Below are 22215 nucleotides of genomic sequence, written 5' to 3'. Positions count from 1 at the left end.
AAAAAATATATTTTACTAACCATTCTATTTAAAACCTATTTAAACTTATTTCGCATGATAAGCTTATGGCCTTATAAGGGCACAGGATGAAATTTTATAGAAATTCGATTTTTTTAACAATTTTATAAATATTATTTAATATAGTTTTTTGTTCGTAAAAATATGCACACATAAAATATATATATATAATGAGATTATGTTTTTTATTAAAAAAAATGATTTTTATAGGATATCCTTTTTTTCTTTAAGTTTATATATTCTTAATTATTCATAAATAAATTATATGTATACATATATCCATCACATTATATACAAAATTATTTGGCTAGTTTTTTAGCTTTATTAATTCTTTGCTGAGATAAATTTAACTTTACTAATTTTTTTAAAGTAATTCTGAAAGGTAATTGTTTTTGTTTTTCCTTATTTGTTAAAAGAGATTTTTTAGCGGGTTTTGTGATTTCTCTTGCAATTACTTGAATATGACATGGGGAGGACATAAATGGGTTGATTCTTCCGTGAGCTTTAAATGTTCTTCTTCTTCCTGGTCTTGCTCTATTAACCATTATATGTATTATCTTTAATTTTCCTATATCCAAATTTTTTGACTGTAAATTAATGTGAAAAATAAAGAAACAATTAGTATAATGTATATATTAATTATGTACAAAATAAGGGGATATAACTACATGTACATTATGCATATACAAAATGAACGACTACTACTATTATTATTATCATTATTTTTTTTTTCAGCCAAATGCCTCAAATAATCATGCAATAAAAATGAAAAATACATTTATTAAATATTAATAAGTACATAAAACATGTATTTAAAAATAATAATAAACAATTTTCATTTTTTCATACTCGTCATCGTTTCATCATTAAAAAAATAAAAAAAATAATAATAATAGTAAGTTGAAATAAAGTGAGTAGCAACATGAACACCAATAAATAATAAGGACAGCTATCATTATCGATCACAGTAATATACATGTATATATTCCCCCTCTGTGCTTCATATAAATTTATCTCGAATTTTTCAAAATTACCTCTGCATTTGCTTGAACATTATCAAGAACATTTAAAAGAAATTTGCATGACTTTACTGGCCATCTACCTTGGGTATGGTTAAATTCTTTTGCTTGGTTAGTTCTTCCAACACCACCATTATATCTACGGAATGGTATACATCGTTTTTTATCAATAACAGCATTTAAATATTTCTTAGCTTCTAATAAGTTCATTCTTCTTATTGCTCTTGCTGTTTCATAAGTGTTTTTGAAGTGCACTCTTAAATCCACAGCTGCTGCTTTTGCGCCTGAAAGGGATACGTAACATTACCAAATAATGAGTATTAACATAGTTATACACTTTCGTACAATCACGTCAAACATGTATGGCATATAAAACTGCCACAGAATATGTACATAATAAAACAGTTATAAACATACAATTTTACAAAACATTTATAAACATACAATTTTACAAAACAGTTATAAACATACAATTTTACAAAACAGTTATAAACATACAATTTTACAAAACAGTTATAAACATACAATTTTACAAAACAGTTATAACTATAAAAAAATATGCATATTTTATGTACATAGAAAACTTTAATATATTTCAACTATTTAACAGTTTAGTAGTTTATTTTTTTTTTTCCTTACATTTTCCTGGATTCCTTATTTGTTTAGCATATTTAACCATTTTCGCAAAAAATGTTTATATATAAAAAAAATTAATTAAAAAGCCTTTTACAAAAATAAAATATTTATTTTAAAAGTTCACTAAGAAAAAAAATTTATAATTAAATCATATTTCTTAAACAATAAGGGAGAAATAAAAAATCAATTTAAAAAATCATTTGAGTAAATAAGGAAACGATGAAAAAAAATATGTTATAAATAAATATGTATAAAAAATTATGAAATAAATAATGTAAGTATAATATACCGTTTACAATTTTGTGCTTATTTAGAAAACCCCAAAACTATGCAATATTAAATAAAGTAAGCATATAAAAATTGCATTGTTTTTTATTATACATACTATATTACATTTTTTAAATAATTGTTAATTAGCTATAAATTATCCCATATGACCATTTAAATTATAATATATTCCTTAAAAAAAAAGAATACTATTACATATGCATATATATATACATACATATGTAAATACATTGCCCGCCATATTTATGCAGCTTAAAAAAAGGAGAGCAAAGGGCTTTAACCGTACCCTAATAAATAATCTGCTATATACTCATTATATATATGCGTAAAGATTTAGCCGCTTTTTTAAACGCCCTTAAGAATAACCTTATTAAATATACAGTAAAAATTGCATTATATAGGAAAAAACGCTATTAAAAAATATATTGTAATAAATAGTACGCGTTTTTCTAAAAATTACCTATATATGCCTATATAATAATTAATAACACTTTTTTCCGCATTCGACATAGTACTATATATATATATGTAATAATTTTTATACGCGCAAAAAAAAGTATAGAAAAAATTTGATTTTAAAAAATAATATATAGCTAAAGCGTAATAAAAATAAATATTATATATGTAACATATAATATCATAATTAACTCATTTAAAAATAAAATTCATATTAATTATTTAAAAAAAATTAAACCTATTTTTTTTTTCTATTATACATATATTTATTATTACATAGCCAAAAATATATAATACTAATCATTATTTATATATAATTATTTTTCTATGTTTTTATATTATTACTATTTCCTTTTTTTTTGAATGGCTTGATGTTGTTTTATTTTTTTAATTTCAAATAATTGGGCCTAATTTTTTGTTTTATGTTTTTTAGTATTTATTTTTTCCCAACCAAATTTTTTTTTATTTGCTGAAATTTGTACTAATATAATATTTATATATGTATAGATTATATAAAATACTTTACTTTTTTAGTTAAGAAAATTTTATAAAATTTTCTTTATATTTATAATATATTAATTAGTGTAATATTAAGGAAGTAAATAAAATCTCTCGTGTTAATAATTTACAATATTATATATGTACAGTACTAACATTATATATATACATTCGAAAGTTGTTATATTTTGTTTATAATGCATTTTGATAATAAAATGTATATTTAGATAGTCTTAAAAATGTGATTGTATGCAACACCATAACATAGTGTTATAATATATATATGTGTGTATAATAAGTATATGCAAATATATATATATATATACATGTAAACATGTAATAACATGAAGGACAGAATAAATAAAGATCAATCAGTTCTGGAACAACAAATATTTAAAAGATTTTTCAAAAGATGGACGACCATTGCTATATAATGCCTGGAGAATTTGGACTTTTAGTCCAAGGAATTCTTGCAGCTAGTTCAATATCAATTTTAATAGCAAAATATATATTTGAAAAACCAAGACGAACATTATTAAATTTTTTCGAAGATGTTGCTTTATTATTACTTGGAAATACAATAATTCATTTTTTTAATATCTTTTTTAGTATGTATATTTTTCATTGTAAGATCTTGAAATATTTATTTAAAATAGATATGGATGAATGTTCTGTATATTTCACTCAAGTTATTTTAGATGGAACTATTGGATTATATTTGCAAGCCACCCTACTTGATATTTTTAAAGTTACGAAATATTTTAAATTTAGTTTTTTTCATAATAAATGTAAATCAATTGTTCGTAAAAAAAACAACAATTTACCTCGCTATCCTTCATTTGATTTAAATAATAATAGTAATGATAAGCAATCAACCGATGACTTAGCTTATAATAATAATGACACTATAAGTACTAGCCCAAACAATGACAAAACAACCAATGATGATTATACTACTAATATAAATCGTAACAACATCGAATTACCAGATTTAAATTCAAACTCAACAAATCTCAATTGTGACGATGACATAAACAGAATCCACACATCCATAGGCTATAATAATAATGAAAATTTTCAAAACAAAAATAAATTAATGCCATATAATACAGAATTAGCAAACAAAGAAATATGTATTAATGTAGATGGAAATAATAATTTAAAAAATGATGAGATATATATGATTAATAAAACAAAAAAAGATCATTCAATTAATTTAATTGATAACGTAATTTTATGGTTATCTGTAATTTTATCAGCAAAATTTATTGTAGTTTTTGTTTTTGTATTAACATCACCTATCTCTCATATATTTACTCTTTATACTATATCATATATTACAGATATAAGATATAGACTTGTAGCTATAATGGTTATTATACCGTTTTTCTATAATTTTGTATTATATTATATTTCCGATATTATAATTAAAAAAAAAAGTGTAATAAAATGAAATTAATAATCATCCTTAACCGTACAAATATGCTATGCATATATAATGTAAAATTTACATATATACATGTGTTTACACATTTTGTAATCTCTTACATATTATTGTATTTACCATTTTTTTTGGAATAATAATTATTATCATTATATTATTAGCATTTTTTTTATGGCCTTTTGATTTCAATAATTAAATATACTTATTTGAACTGATGATTTTATTTTTGTTTCAAACATGCTTTATTTTTATATCTTTTTTTTTTTGCACTTTTTTGAGAATTAATTTTTTTAGTTTATATAACAAGTGTTTAAAACATAACTAATTTTAATAATTAATGAATAAAATATATACTAAAAACTATCAACAAAAATTTTATTTTTTTTTCAAAAATAATATGTAGATAAAATACTTATCTATTATATATATAAAAACACGAATATTTCGCATATATAAGGTTTCAAAAAAAATAAAATACACAACTCCCCGTAAAATAATGGGTGCTATATCTAATGTTGAAAAAATCGGGAAGAAATATGAAAGACAAAATGAAATGAAGCAAAGCCAAAGAACAAGGGGTACTATAAAAAAATATATGCATATATGATAACATTATATAGGCCAAAAGACAAATTTATATTAAACAAATGCCTTAGGCATGAATTCGAAATAATCCTATATAATATTATCCATTAACATATTGACAAAAAAAAATTAGTAAAAAATGGAAAAAATTATTTTGCTTAAAAAGGTTACACATACTCTAGTCATATTTCTAATATGTGTTTGTATAAACAAAAATGATACGCTAAAAATCATGAGTCCAAAAAGTCACTCACATTTTGAATGTCCTCGCTATTTGACTCTTCTGTTGCATCATCACATGAACTATTTACATATATATTGTGTGTTATAATATTTTCAATTATATTTTGATAATTTTGTTTATTTCTCTCATTTTCTTCTTTAGTTCTAAAATAATTATTTAATGCTTTAAAACAAAAAAATGTAATAAAAACAATAAAACTTAAAATAAAAAGCAATAAAAGCCAATTTACATATTTCTCTTTCTTTGTTAAGCTATATACACCACCGTGTAAAACTTCTTGTACTATTTCTACTTTATATGGGTTACCTCCAAATTCATCAAATATTATTATAGCATTGATACCTTCAACTAACCAATCTGTTGGTATTCTCATATATCTTGTTAAAGGTATAGTAACTAAATTTTCATTATTTGCCATCTTTTCTTTTTTTGTTTTTGTTTTCGTTTTTTTTTTCTTTGTCTTTTTTTTTAATAACATATCTTCATTAATTTCATTTTCATAACTTTCTTTATCATCTGTAACCCAAAAACTTCCTAACACATGATTATTAATATAAACAAATCCCCTAAACAATCCATCTATTGTATCAGTTTTTTCATCATATGAAGTTAATTTTAACGAGTATTTTGATCTTATAAAATCTATCTTGTTAATATAATATAACAATGTATACCATGATAATGGTGAATTAACTAAATTTTTATTAACCTTATTAAATTTTTTTAAATGTTTAAATATTCCAGTTTTACAATAATAATTTATTTTATTAAAAAAAAAAGATAAAAATCCTGATGAGCACATTTTTAAAATATTTTTTGTAAGATTTTTCATTTCTAATTTTTTATTACTCATTAAAAAGTCCAAATTTGATCTACTATAATTCACATTCTTATTTATGCTACTCGTTCCAGTAGAATATTTGCCATTATTTATATTTTCCCCTTTATCTACATTTCCAATACTATTTTTATCACTATTTTTTTTTTTCGTTATATTTGTTTCATCATTATTTTGGGATATAGAAAATGTTCTATTTTGTATATCGTATTTTAACGCGGAAAAATCAAACATATTATATATATTTTTATACAGGTCTATAGATTTTTCGTTTTTCATTATTTCCCCATTTAATCCAACACAATTATATATATCATATTCATTTTGTGTAACAATAAATACAAAAGTATTTATACTTTCTCTTTCATAATAATTATGATTAATATTCTCTTCATACATTCCATTAATACTATCGTCATTTTCGTCATTTTCATCGAATTCAAAATCAATAAAAATTGATTTTTTCTTTTGTTTATTATTCTCCTGACTGTTCATATTATTTTGTTGTTTTCCATCATTTGTGTCTTTTGGCATATCAACATTTTTATCCTTATTACTATTATTATCGTTATTATTATTACTAAATTTGGACTTTTCACCTGACTTGTTCATATCATCTTTTTCGCTATTATTTTTTTTTTTTTTTTGTGTGTGTGAATTTAGGTTAATATAGCTATTTTGTTCAGAATTTTTCGATTGGGTATTTTTTCCATCATCATTATTATCATTTTCAAAATAATCGTGATCTCTTAGATCATTTAAATTTACATTTTTAATAAAATCTGTTCTAATATCTTTCTTTGGAAAACCAATTCCCAAATTTGTACAAATAATGTAAATATTTTTTGCATTTATAATTTCAACATATTTATACTCATTAAATCCTCCATATATAAATTTGTTATCTGCATATATATAAATATATAAACTGTGATTACTTAAAAATAACTTCACATAGTTTATATTATCTTTCATTACTAAAATATACCATTGAAATTTTGTTAAATCCAACGTTAGATAATAATGATTTAACACATTTATTTCGTATAAAATTTGAGAATGTTTATATGGAAAATTCCGTGAAAGCACATTAATAAATTTAGTTACACTGTCTGGTATTAAACTGTTATTTTTTGATTCAGATATGTTTTTTTCTTTTTTGTTTCTCTTTTTTTTATCATATTTTGAATTTATAGTGTCCCTCTTTAGGCACATACTCGGTCCTTCATTTATAGCTTCTATAGAATATAAATATTTATCAATAGGCTTGTATGTTTCTTTTTTTTTAACATACGAGTATTCATAACTATAATTATAAGATGAATCATAAATAACTTTTTTCTTATTTGTATTATATATAATACAACTAAAACTATTCATGTTGTAACTTAAATGGCCTAATCTGAAATAGTTAGTTCCTTTTATGCTATTATTGCAAATGATTTTTATAACATCATAGTCGTAAATTTCCATATTATTTGATATTTTTACAGGATGTATATATTTATCTTCTTTCAATAAATATTGACCATATTTGGATATTATTTTAAAAAGCTTTTTAATATGAGAATATAATGGTTCTTTTTTATTAAAATAAATATCTAAAGGCTGTCCAGTTTCTTTACTATAATGCTCTAAATAGGAATATAAGTTATTTATGTTATTTCCACTATAAAAAGGAAAAATATTTATAAATACACCACCTTTTGCTAAAAAAATTATTATGTTAAACATTAAATCTTTGTAGCTTCTTATATATCCTATGTAACTATTATAGTTTTGTTGAATTCCCTTTGTTTCGCTACTTTTATTACTTATATTTTCGCTTTCTGTTTTTTCATTGTCTGAATATGTTTCATCATCATTTTGCTCATTGCCACTATTTTCACTTTCATCAATGTCTAATTCAACAGCATAATCATTTTTATTATGTCCAAAATATTCTGCATTAAATTTGGGGGTCTTATCCTTATCAATAATATTCCCAGTATTACTATCACGACCTTTTACAAGACCCGTTTTTCCATCAATATTCGATTTTTCTGTATTTTTTGCAATTTGATCAACATTTGAAGATGATTTTTCTGATGCTTTATAAAGTATTGGATCGTCAAATTCCTTTTTTAAAATATTTGGTGAGCTAACATTATGTATACTATATTTAGCGCCTGTCCAGACTTGAGACCAAATACAAGGCTTATTCAATTTTATACATTCATTATCAAACCAATTATTTTGTAAATAATGATTATAACAATTATTTCCTGCATATGTAGTTATAAATTCATCTTTACTATATGGGTAATTTGTTGTTAAGACATTAATTTTTTTTAAGTGTTTTTGTACTAATTTATTAATCTCGTTTATATAAATTAATCCATCTTCATAAGCATGTATAACTTTTATATATGTATTAAATCGTATATATAATAAATACCCTAAAGTTAATATATAACTTCTTCTAATCCTTTTAAAAAAATTTATAACACAACTTAAAAATGATGTACCACTTTTTTTTTTATCATTTTCAAAATAACCTTCACTTTTACATATGTTTTGAAATATTTTTTTTCTTTTTAAATAAATTATTGCATACATATAATCATTATCAAATGTTTTGTCTATATTTATATATATAACTGGCCCATTGTTTATATTAATATATTTATTTAATTTTGGTAATATATAGTTAAACCATTTTATAACTCTTTGAAAATAATATAAACTGTATATATAATTATTTTCCACACTATTATTTTTATTATATGCATCTTTCTTTTTATTTATAATCTTTTCAATATCATATTTTTTAAGACTATTCAAATCCTCATAATTTTTCTCGTATCCTTTTTTATTTCTCTTCCATATATTCCAAGGGAAAAATCGATATAACCCTTTATTCCGATTTTCAGAATATGACTTGTTAATATAATTGTTAACTTTTTTATTAAATAAAATATATGGTGGTATATTTGAATTATATACATTATCGATATATGGTCCTATGTCTAATATAACAAACAACCCATTCGATGCACAAAAGTTTAATAAATAAAAAAGCTTCGAATTACTAGTGTCATATTGATCTTCTAAATATTCATTTTCAGGCCAAAATAAAAATGTATAAACTGTATTAAAATTTAATTCTTTTATTTTTTTTAAAACAATATATATATCTCTAACACTCATATGTATATATGGAATATACGCACTTAATATATACGTCTTATAATTATTAATATATATTAATCTGTTAATATGATTTACTTCATATCCTTTTTTTTCACTATTATTTATTAAATCTTTATAACTTGTCTCTCTACTATTTTTTATAAAATTATATGTTATAATATTTTTATCTCGTTCAATTTCTTTGTCTACAAATAAATCCTTAAACTTCGTCCAAAAGTTTTGTAAATGGCTTTTCCGTTTGGTAGTAGAACACAAACAGCCGCATTTTATTTTTAAACTTAAAAAAAAGAGGAATGAAAAACATTTTAAAAAATAAAAGTTCATTTTATATTTTGCTTTTAAATTTTACACTCATTGTGGCACATACACGTTTATACTTTCTCCTGATACCAACTAAATCAAACTTATTTAAAAGAAAAAAAACAATAATAATAAACCATTCAAATGTATAAACAAAAATTGTACTTATGCCCATATATATTATATCCATACATAATTATGCTTCCCTAATTCATTCTGATCGCCATACATTTTTCTGTACATATATGACACTTATTCCTCAAATATAATTTATACTTGTTTGAAAATATACACCATAACTATGTATATATAAACATATATCTGTTAATATACGTGTATGCGAGTATACCTACTAACACATGCTTATTATTATATCCTACCCCAGTTGGTTCTTACTGCTTCAAGCATTTTTCAAAAAGTTTTATACAAAATTATTCTTCTCATAAAAATTGGAAACACAAATTTAAAAAAAAAACTAATCAAAAATAAAATATTCTTAATCCATATTTATAAAAATTATTTTTTTATCTTAACATTCTTATCAAGAACAATTCATTTGAGGATAAATTATATATTTCAAAAGTATGCAAATATTCATAAAAAAAAAAAATTGTAATCCATAAATATATTATACATATATGTATACCATGCTTGGATCTTAAAAATATTGTTCACATTTTTTTCTCATGGTTTTCCTTTTTTTATTTTTCTCTATTTTTATAATATTAAAAAAATATAATAATTTATTTTTTCTTTAGTAAAGTAACCTATTAAACCAAATTAAAATAATCATAAAAATAGTATAAGCAAAATAAATATTTAATTTCATTACTATTCTTAGTTCTAATTTTATTGTATATCCTTCTTTTACTATATCACATCTTGACAAAGGTAAAAAAGTTAATATAAAACAAACACTCATATATTCACATATGTATGCATATACTGTAATCTTTGAAGATTTCCGTGCTCATCTAAAATTTATCTCATTTTTACAACATATCATATGCTTATCATTTCTTTGTAAATTTATTTACTTATCCCTTTACTTACTTCTTTACCTATTTTGTGTAATTAAGGAGAGTTATAAAATACTTGTCCGGGAAAATATCCCCGTATTATGTGACAAAATATAGATTCACCATTTAAACATAATTAAGTAAAAATAATTAAAATTTTATAAATTAATTAAAAAATGAAAAACACAGTCTTGCGAATAAAAGCTGAACTTGAAAATGTAAAAAGAATATATTGTGATGACGACTTTTTATGGGCTTTCAACAGTAAGCATTTAAAGTGTAATTATTATCATTTATTTTTCTCTCTATTCTTATTATAATTGTATACCCATTTATTTATGTATATAATAATGTACATTTGTTTTATTCTGTAGTAAGAGACAGCGTCTCAACTTTAACCAGAGAAAATATAACTTTTAGTAAAAATGATCAGCTAGCTATACCTAATAGCAGGGGGTATGTACATATATATTTGCATTTATTTGTCTAATATATTTATCAAAAATATATGCCCCAACTTTTTTTTAAAAAATTACAGAACAGCTAACTTTCTTGTTAAATGGACAGAGTATCCTAAATATTCAACAATTAATTTTGTAAATGTAATATTAATTTTTTTTTAAAACCATTGTAATTTTATTTCATTATATATTCCAATATCCATATATACAAAATGAAATTACATAAATATTCATCCCACATTCTAAAATGTGTAAACTATCCAATTTATTTCCTACACCCTACTTAGACCCCTATTATTATTTTTTTTATTTTATTATTTTTTTTATTTAGACAAAAAAGTCATGTTCTTACGATTCCGCTAGTAACGAATGGCAGGACTTTGCCACTTTTGAGTGCCGAGGGTATAAAATAAAAACTTTTACTTTCACCCCCCAAAAAAATACACATATAATATAACATTAATCAATATTGCTTATGCTTTTAGGATTGAACTTGCCGAGTTTATTCCTTCAGGGGATTTTATCATTGAAGATACCCAAGGGAAAATTTATTACAATGTTAATTTATTCGATTTAAATTGGTGTGATTATAATCAAGTAAGAAAGTTCATCTGTTGTGCTTGTGTTTTTACAAAAAAATGCATAAATATATGCATCCATTATGTAGTGACTATAAATAATGTTTACAAATTTTTTTTAAGGATCACGAGATGTGCGTAGGAGTATATAACTTAGAACATGAAATAGTGTAAATATACACTATATTGATTTGTATTTTTTATAAAGTTTGAAAATTAACAAAAAAAATTAATATAATATAATATATAAATGCTTTTACAATACATTATGTATGCATAGCTATATTTTATGTTAGCCACAAAATATATTATTACCTTTTCTGGTAAATAAAATATAGGCTATTTTTATACATTCATAATTTTTGAAAATAACATTTTTTATACAAAAAAAAAACAAATGATAAAATAATTAAATTTTTTTTCTTTAATTATTTTGGGATTTATTGAGAATGGGGAATGCATACACATATATTCCATATATATATGGATTGAAATTGTCTAAAAAAAAATCATATTCTATAAAACTAATCGGGTATTATGATACACATTATTTTTATTTGATCTTTGTAAAGGGTTAAACATAAACAATTGGATCTTTTCCTCACATCTTTGTCTTGCATTCTTTCTTCAATGCTCTTACTTTGATATATTCTTCATTTAATCTAGAAGCATAAAGAATGAAAAAAATAAAATTTATTACACCAATCCGGGCTTATTATTTTTCCTTTATTTTTTATTTTAAATTTACCAAACTGAATTTGAGTCATCATTATATTCGATTTCCATTTGAATATCATCCGTATTGCTATATCTAAGGGGAACCAAAAAAAAAGTGAAAATGATCACATTTGTAAGTACATTTTTTATATGCATTATAAAATAGGCATATTGTAAGAGCCAATCTTACCCTTTATCATCATCAACAATAATTTTATCAAAAATATTTCCACTCAATGTGTTGGTAATTGTTTCATTCCGCTTAACAATTCCACAAAACTGTCCTGGCTTTGCATACTTATCAATGAACTGAACAAAAATAGGCATAAAAGCGAATGTATATATACATGTATGGTAACTAAAGTGATATTCCACACTTTTATGCACAGATAAACACAATGAGGGTTTGCAAATAATCATTGTTAGGACATACCTTGACACTAGCCCAATTTCCCAATGTATCAGTAGCAACTAAGTTGTTACAAAATGTGTAGCTCAGATTTCCTTTTATCAAATTTGTTAAGGATATATTTGGAAATACAAATTTGAATTCATAATTATTGTTACTCTTAATTATTATATCATTATTTATAAATATATCTACTACACCCATTGATGAATCTGATGTGATATGTATTTCTGAATGTAATTTTGTTTTTGTTTTATAATTTTCAGTTACTATTGAAAATGTAATAGGCATTTCATTTATCATTGTTATATAAATATATGAATTATTATATTTCCCTTGAAATTTTTCATTTTTTTTTGGAAAAATCCATGATTTTTCAAATGTATTATATAACAATTTTAAACCACTCAATATATAAATAACATTATTAATAAATAAATTATCAGAATAAAAATTAAAATCAGAATGTCCATCTGTTAGCTTTTTTATTATTTTTTGATTTTTTATTTCATATAACTCTATCTTATCAATTATATAAAGAAATACTTTTGATAAATTAATAATAAAAAATATATCATCTATATTTTGTATTAATCTTATATATTTATTTGTGCTCATATATTTTAATCTAGTTAAATTATATATATATTTTATTATATTTTTTGATATATCCTCATTATTTATATTAAAAAATATATCTCTACATATTTCTTTTTCATCTTTTTTTTTATTTATATGTAATTTTATATTCTCTTCATTTTCATCTATACAAAAATTGTTTTTTTTAATTTTATCAAAATCAATTTCAGACTTTTCATGTCTTTTTTTGTTATCACTGGATGAGAATAATCTTACCAGATTTTTACATCTTTCAATATTTAAATAGTTATTAAAAATTGTAGATTTATAATTATAACATGTTAAATATTCAATATTACATATTTCATTTCCCTTTTCTCTAACTATATATATATCAAATCCTTCCCCTTTTACATATTCATCAAAAAGTCTATTTTTAATTACTTTAAAAAATTGTTTTAACAACCCAAGTATACACCATTGTATTAGTTTTCCAACTTTTGTTCTACTCATTCTTAATACAATATTAGACATCTTTTTCGTTGAAAAATTGGCATCATATTTTTCATTATTTAATGTGTCTACAGTCGTAGATATATCTTGTATGGACAACTTTTTTATATGATTAAAATTGGTGTTTCCCTTTTTTTGTTTTTCATCACCCTTATTCATGTTGCACTCGTTTAAATTGTGAGCCAAAATAAACTCCTTATCAAATTTATTTTTATTTTCAAGATTTATTAAACTGAAATATTCTTTCGAAGTTTTGTTTGTATATTGCACAATGATATAGGATCTCAGTTTTTTTTTATCACTCTCATTTTTTGAAGTACCAAACTTTTCATCTTCAACATGACTACTATTCATTTTATCAACTTCTCTACTTTCTTCCCCAAAACATTTTGTCATAAAAAATTTTCTAGGTCTATAAAATTCGTATATCTGTTTAAAAATAGGGATATCAAAATATAGGAAGCTACAAACATAATGTGTATATTTATTCTTCGAATTAATAACATTTTGATAATATTCCCCTTTGTGAATTTTATTATTATTCAATAAAATAGACATTACAACATTTATATTTGAATAAGCATTGAAGTAGCATTTATACACATTATAATTCCTACTATTACTATAAAATCCATAATAAGAAATTTGATCGTTATAAATAAATGCTCCCCAAAAGAAAAAGAAAATTGGTATAAAAATATAAAACAAAAAATTAAAAATTTTATGAAAAAATATATAAAACAAAAAAATTAAAATTATATATAAAAAATACTCAATTTTTTTCCCTTGTTTTTTTTTAAAAATAAATAAATTTTTTAAATGATAATTTAATCTATCATTTGTATTAAAACTAATTTTAATTTCTTTTAATAATTCTTTCACTCCTTTATATTGTATATCCTTATTTATCTCAAACATTTCAATACCCTCAACTTTTCCAAAAAGCATATTTATTATATCTTTCAAATTAAAAGATTGAAATGGTTTTCTACTTTTATTTCCTAATAAAGGGGATAGATATTCATCACAATAGCTGCTATTATTATCGTATGTCCACCTATCATTTACTTCTGACCCCTTATTATTTACACTATTAAATGATTGTAAACCTGTTGAGTTACTTTCAATTTTATTCTTTTTGGTTGCTTCTACCCATTCAAAGTTGTCATATTCATTAGGCTCATTAATTTTTAATGTTCTATCTTTGGTTATATCATTTTCAGCTTTTATTTCGTCACTTAAATTGTTAAAGGGTTGTCCATTCTCAACATTTTCCACTTTTATATTGTTACATGAATTTTCCTTTTCTACACTATTCTTTGAATTATTTGTTTCATTAATTAAACTAGCCATTTGAATATCTATCATACATTTTTTTGCTTGCATTTCATCATCCACACTTAAATAATATGCATTTTTATAAAAACATTGAATTAAAAAAACATTATGTCTACCTTTATATTCACCAACCCAATGAATTTGGGCATTTAGTAAATTTATTTCTCCTCGTAATTCATTTTTTTCATCATTAATATAATAATATAACTTATTATCTTTTATATTAAAATATCTATATGTCCATGAATAAAATATACCATCACCTATTTTATATAAATATTCACCATATTCATTCTTATTTTTTTTAAAAAAAAAATATTCAATAATTTCTTTTTTTTCCTTCTCTACCAATATTTTATCTCCTTCACTTTTGTCAATCTCATCAAAAAACTTTTCTTTTTCCTTACTTACATTTACATTCTCATCATATTCAACATTTTCTATTTCGCTTTCACCTTGTATTACTTCATACTCTCTCAAATCATATGCCTGATCATCATAATAAACTTCGATATTCCTACTATTCACAATTTGGCTTTGAATTTCATCATTTTTATTTCTCTGATTTTCAGACACCTCATTCTTATAATTTAAACTGATTGTATTTGAACAGGTTATACTATTTTTATATACATATTCTATATTATTGAAATGCCTATTTACTTTATTAATATCATTTTTTATATTTTCATTGTCGCTAATATTTGTGGAACTATCACATTGCGACTCTTCTTCAGTTGTTAAGGATTCCCCCGTACTACTATTTTGGTCATTTTCATTTTTTTCCGCTCCCTTGCTTGGCTCACTATTACTAATAGGATCGACAAGACTGACTGTCGAAATCTCTTGTCCCGTTTCTGGCCAAAATTTTCTGAGCTTTATTTGGACATCCTTTTCAATCTTTCGGATATCCTCGATTTTTAAATCAAACCATTCATCAATCCAACAAAATGCTTTTTTATGATATTTTAATAAGTTATCTCGAATCGCAGATATAATCCAGTTTTCTATTTTTGAACAAAATAAACCAAAATATGGAATATCTAAAGTTATTAATTTATAGCATGTCATTACATGTTTACTTGTTTCTTTCCAATTAGATTGAAAATGACCTCTTCCTGTTTTTTGACTTAAAAATAATGAAGGTTCTTCATTACTATTATATTCTTTAGAACCTACTTTATCATTAACTATATCTATATATATAATTTTTCTTAAATTTAATAAATCATCTGATAAATTTAAAGGATTATATTCTGTATCAAAACCTAAATGATGTGATGACTCTAATTCTATTCTCGCTTTTGGAAATCCACTACTTTGAAAAATTGTTTTAATATATGGATATGCATTCCAACATTGTTCTTCTATTGTACAATATTTTTTATCAACAAAATTTAATAACCATTTAGGCATTTTATGTAATATATTTAATTTTTTTAAAGTATATTGTCCTTTTGTATTATTTTCTACATATGATTCATTCTTTAATATAACAACACCTACACTATTTTCACTTCCATACTTTTCTGCCTCTTTAATTCTTTGTTCTGCATCTTCTAGTGTACCCTTTGCTACTAAATAAAGTTGACATTTTTGATATTCTTCAACTGTTAATGGCATACAAATTCGAAACTCTACTACTTTCATTTTCCATTAATATGAATAATTTTCTTCACACCTTATTTATCAATATATATTTCCTAACCATATGTAACTTTATCTTTCCCCATAAATCTTTCTCTTTATAATGTCCTTTTTTTTTTTGCTTTTTTATTATATACCTTTTCTTTTTACACTATTTTTATAACTCTCATTTTATTCATATTTAAATTGTTCTTTTTTCTTGTATCTCATTTATTTGCAAAAAAAAAAATTTTTTACACTTTTCACGAAAAATTCGTTCATTACTATTGTATATAAATACACATTTACACAAACTTATTTTGACGATTCCCATTTCATGTATCCATTTATATAGACTTATAACTATTTATGATATATATTACGAATTATTCTTAAAAAAATAAAATATATATAAAAAAAAGCACATTCCATATGTATATATATATATATACAATTTTATTTACCCTCTTAAATACTATCTTTTATTTTTTTATCTATTCCATACATTTATCCGGCACATAACTTTGAACATAATATTATTATCTTTATTTTGTTTCCCTCTATTTTTTTTAAACCTTTTTATCAATTAAATTTATAATTTAAACATAATCATACCTCATAATCTTGTTATTAACTAATTTTTTCACAAAAGAAAAAAATAGGAAAATTATTTTTCTAGACGAATAAAAAAAACATTTTCAGGCATATACACAAATATTATGTATACCCCTGAACCCTCAATAATCACAATAAATATGTCATAATAAAATAAACCATATGAATATTTCTAAAGATATATATGGTGAAATATAAATTTTATACCTTCATGACCTATACACACCTTATGACTTCTCAAACTGGCATACCATAATTCTTATTTTATTTTTATTTTAATATATAGTGTAATTTATCACCACCTATTTTTGAGCTATAAAAAATTATACCTGTTAATCCTCAACATTAACAAGGTTATTCCAAAAATAAAAAGTCGTACATTTTGTAAGCATACTTGTACACATAAATATATTTTTCCTTTTATTCAAAACCAATTATTTTTTAATTAATACGAATGTTAAATACTCTGAATTTTAGAACGCTCATAATTTACTCCCATGAAAATTTATGTAACTTTTTGAAGAACATACATATAGGCATGTTTTTAATTAAAATATTACATTATCTTTTTTAATATACTTTATTTATACTCATTTCTATAGTCGTTATATCAAACAATGTATACACTATACTTACTACTTAAATAAAAGAACAATGCTTTTCTATACAACTAAATTTGTACTATATATATGCACACAAGTAATATGTGTGTATGTTTATTTATTCAATTTCGTGGTTGTAAATCACTAAAAAATTATATAGCCAAATATAATTCATCGGTTCTTATTTTTTAGTTAAGCCGCTTGAAAAAATCCGATGCCATTCATATTGGTTTACTTTTTCCCTTTTCTTAGTTATTCGAACATTTCTATGTATTTAAATTTTTAAGTTATCCATATTTCTCCTTCCATAAGCAATTGAAAATTTTTAATAAAATGTATTGCTATGTATAAATAATTATTATATCGATATAAAAAATGTAAACCCCACTGTATTTTTATTTTTTTAACCTATCCCATTTTAATGGACTTAAATTTTTATTTATGGTGTAAATTTATTCAATCTTTTTAAAAATATATTTCTAAATTGTGCATAAAAAAGCTATTTATCGCAAAAGGAAATACATAATTTATTTTTAACTTCTTTAAATTTAAGTGTAAATTCATATTCATAAACAAAAATTACAAAAAAAAACGACAGTTGTGGCAAAAGAATGATGCACCTATACAAATTCAAGACTACATAAAATACGCACTTAATACAATAATAATTGTGCCACTAATTCATATGCTTACATAATATACATATGAGAACATGCTTATAGTCATTTATTTTTTTTAATTATGTATATTTATAAGTAGTACCTAAATACCTGTACCCCTATAAAACTCCAATACTATAACATATAAGGACATTTATATTTAAAAACAAGAAAAAATTTACTCCATATTTTTATGACCATTATTTATTTTGGAATTATAAATTTTATTAAAACATTTTTAAAGCTCTTATTATACATAATTGTATTTTTTTTAATTAAATCTTATTTTTCCCTACCACTAGTTATACATGCATAGTGACATATATACAACTACAATTTTATATATGCATAAATAAGTACATATAAGCAATTATATGAAAAAAACAAATAAACACACAATAAAATATATATATATAAGCACATATGCAAATACATACCTATGCTACCATATTTTTAGATTCTACAAGTTGATATAAGTGACTACTGCAACTCATTTTTTACTTTCACTTTTTATTTCCATTTTTACTTTCATTTTTTACTTTTATTTTTTTATTTATTTTATATATATATTTTTTTTTTTTTAATGAAAGCACAAAATAGCTAGTCCGCACATTTGCAACATACCAGCATACATACCTGTACACCCTTATATAACATAATCCCATATTTTCACATAATTTACATTTTTTATATAAAGTTAAGTTTTTATTTAAATATAAATAAAATTTATAGTAAATCGATAAATAGATAAATACATAAAAGTATCATAATCTTTTGTCTACAACTTTTAATAATTTTTGTACATATTTTTTTTTTAAAATAAAAAATTAACATAAAATTTATAGTTACATTGCTAGCTTTTTTTCTCATATTTTTTTTTTTTTTTTATTATGTTGTAAAATTATAACTTTTAATTATTCTTATCTAAATTTAAAGAGTGTCTTATAAAAAAAATTGTAAACATGTATTTATTTATATTATATGACTATAGATAAGCCCAAAAAAAAAACATAATAAAAAAAACACAATTTTGAAATATTAAAATTGTTTTTATATAATATATATTTTTTATGGGCATTTTATTCTCTTGTGAGAATATTTACATTTTAAAATTAGGCGTTTTATCTATAACTATATTATAAATATTAAGCTTGTTAATTTTATTATGTTCTTATAAATTTATATACACACATATATTTATATATTACATATATAGTTGTAAGCTGCTACTATTTTTCATTTGCATGCTGATCTTTGGTGTGATAATTTTATCTTTTTTTTTACACTCCATTTTTTAAGTACATTATACATATATTTTATTTAACTATTTTTTCCTTTAGATTTTTACTACTTGTTTTTTGTTAAATATAATCTACTAAATTAAAATTCTTAAATATATCGTCAAAATTAATATTTACAAATGTTGTATATATCCATTTAACCTTTAATTAGTCTCTCTTTAATTTTTATTTCATTATATGTGCACAAATACATGCATATACACACACACATATATATATATACATGTATAAGCCTACGTCAACTCCCAACTTCACAACTTCATATATGGAAATGGGTTATGAGGAATTTTGTTCTCCTCTTTTTTTTCTTTAAAATTTGCTTAAACCCTTTTATTTATATTATAAAATTTGAAAAAAACTTCATGCTTTATAATATTTATACGAAAAAATATATAAATGCAAAAAGATAATAAACACAAAATTGGGTCCTCTTAAATTTGTACACATACATATCCACATATATTTACTTATTTATATAAAATAAAAGTGTGTATACTCATATGAACAGAGTATTAGTTAGCTCTCTTTTCAAAATTCACAACGACGTTGATATATCACATACTGGTCTATAAATCGATTTTAATATGAATTGTTTACATGAGAATGAATTACCATACACAAAAAATAAAAAAAAAATTGAAAAATGCTACAAAGTTTGGGAAAAAATAATAAGTAAAGGTATAGGATGCAGAAAAGAAGAAATAAAAAATAATATAACTAAAAGAAAAAGAGACAAAGAAAGATTAATATCTACCTTATATGGTAGTGTATTCAAAGGAGAAAAATATCTTTTATATTCTAAAAAATGGAGAGGGAAAACTTTGAACGAAATAATTAATCAAGATAAAAAAAATTATCTAAATTTAAAGAATTTAAAAAATTTAAAAAATGTAGATAACTCATATTTTTGTAAATTGGCTATTGGATATTTAGATCAAGAAAATAATAGTTCTTTAAAAAAAAAGACAGATTTAGAATGTGCCCAAAATTATGATCAAAATATGGATAATAAAAATATGAATGCTAGTCTAAAAAAAAATCAAGCTATTAATAATGCCAGCCTAATCAATAAAAAAAAAAACCAATCAATAGAAAAAAATACAGAAATTCATAATAATGACGATGTATATGAAAAACTTAATTATCTAGAGAAAAGAAGTTATAGGAATAAAATAAAAGTAAATTCTAACTATAATTGCAACGCCATTAATAATAATTTAACACCAAATGATACTGACATTACAAATAGTAAAACTAATAATCATGATAATGTTCTTTTAAATAGCAACAACAATATCAATAACGATCATATAAATAATCGAGATAATCATATGTCTATTCATAATATTATCCATAACAACAATGAGATTAAAAATAGTAATATAAGTTCCAATATCAATAATAACAAAGAGGCTTATAATAACGATAACAATTATTATTATTATTCCCATTTTGATACAAATAAGAATTATAATAATAGCCAAATCCAAAATGATAATAAATGCTATGAAAAAAATAATAATGATAATAGATTAATAAAATATAAATACCTACCAACTGGTGTATTTTATAGTAGAGTATCCAGATCTTTTATAGCTAACTGGATTGATGATAAAACAAAAAAACAAATAAAAATGCCATATAAAATATCCGAATTTGGAGTAGAAAAATGTATGATATTAGCTATACTGTCAAGAAATTTAAGAATAAGTAACATAAATAATTGCCTAAAATATTATGATAAACTAACAGAAGATCAAAAAGAACAAATGCTTCAAGCTATTAGAACTACACAAAAAAGTGAAAAATTATTTAATGATATCCTTAAACCTAATATTAAAAATGTTACAAATTCCATTAATGATATCTGTTCTGTGTCTACAAGTAATTCCAATAAAAATAATGAAAATGAAACAAAAAGTTTAAATATCAAAAATAAAGTTATTGAAAAAAAAAAAGTAAAACAGTCATATAATAATGCCGAAAAATTACCAACAGGTGTCTATTTCTATCAAGGATCTTATGTAGCTAACTGGTGGGAAACCAATCAAAAAAAACAATTCAAAGTTCCATTTAAAATTTCAGAATATGGAATGACAAGAGCAAAAAATCTAGCAATCATTTCAAGACTTATTAGATCATCCTCTATACAAGAAGTAAATCTAATTTTAACACAAATGGAACAAAATAAAAACATCACCAAATTAAACTATACTACTATTTTAAATTTAGCTTTTAAATACATGAAAAATCCACCGAAAAAATATTAATATTCCTTTA

At 22.2% G+C, this 22215-nt stretch overlaps 6 protein-coding genes across 6 annotated transcripts; 3 read left to right on the top strand and 3 right to left on the bottom strand.

Annotated features, from left to right (window-relative positions):
- Window positions 1–317: 317 nt before the first annotated feature.
- Window positions 318–1716, bottom strand: PVVCY_1306720 (60S ribosomal protein L17, putative; the record flags this gene model as incomplete). The annotated part of the gene is made up of 3 exons (XM_008624342.2): window positions 318–605; window positions 1053–1321; window positions 1677–1716. 3 exons carry the CDS (start codon window positions 1714–1716, stop codon window positions 318–320), a joined length of 597 nt encoding a protein of 198 aa, XP_008622564.1.
- A 1611-nt stretch (window positions 1717–3327) lies between these two features.
- PVVCY_1306710 (conserved Plasmodium protein, unknown function) lies at window positions 3328–4368 on the top strand (the record flags this gene model as incomplete). The annotated part of the gene is made up of 1 exon (XM_008624341.1): window positions 3328–4368. The coding sequence occupies one exon, from the start codon at window positions 3328–3330 to the stop codon at window positions 4366–4368; it is 1041 nt and encodes a 346-aa protein (XP_008622563.1).
- Window positions 4369–5174: 806 nt separating this feature from the next.
- On the bottom strand, window positions 5175–9542 carry PVVCY_1306700 (conserved Plasmodium protein, unknown function; the record flags this gene model as incomplete). Its single annotated transcript, XM_008624340.2, has 1 exon — window positions 5175–9542. One exon carries the CDS (start codon window positions 9540–9542, stop codon window positions 5175–5177), a length of 4368 nt encoding a protein of 1455 aa, XP_008622562.2.
- A 1171-nt stretch (window positions 9543–10713) lies between these two features.
- On the top strand, window positions 10714–11750 carry PVVCY_1306690 (conserved protein, unknown function; the record flags this gene model as incomplete). Its single annotated transcript, XM_008624339.2, has 6 exons — window positions 10714–10801; window positions 10912–10993; window positions 11076–11139; window positions 11330–11400; window positions 11484–11595; window positions 11700–11750. 6 exons carry the CDS (start codon window positions 10714–10716, stop codon window positions 11748–11750), a joined length of 468 nt encoding a protein of 155 aa, XP_008622561.1.
- A 487-nt stretch (window positions 11751–12237) lies between these two features.
- On the bottom strand, window positions 12238–16782 carry PVVCY_1306680 (phosphatidylinositol transfer protein, putative; the record flags this gene model as incomplete). The annotated part of the gene is made up of 4 exons (XM_037634808.1): window position 12238; window positions 12325–12387; window positions 12484–12602; window positions 12727–16782. Coding segments are annotated over 4 exons (4239 nt in total).
- Window positions 16783–20519: 3737 nt separating this feature from the next.
- PVVCY_1306670 (transcription factor with AP2 domain(s), putative) lies at window positions 20520–22205 on the top strand (the record flags this gene model as incomplete). The annotated part of the gene is made up of 1 exon (XM_008624337.2): window positions 20520–22205. One exon carries the CDS (start codon window positions 20520–20522, stop codon window positions 22203–22205), a length of 1686 nt encoding a protein of 561 aa, XP_008622559.2.
- Window positions 22206–22215: the final 10 nt, after the last annotated feature.

The sequence above is a fragment of the Plasmodium vinckei genome, assembly GCF_900681995.1.
Source record: "Plasmodium vinckei vinckei genome assembly, chromosome: PVVCY_13".
NCBI classification, from domain to species: domain Eukaryota; phylum Apicomplexa; class Aconoidasida; order Haemosporida; family Plasmodiidae; genus Plasmodium; species Plasmodium vinckei.
This window is presented reverse-complemented; position numbering and strand designations above follow the sequence as displayed.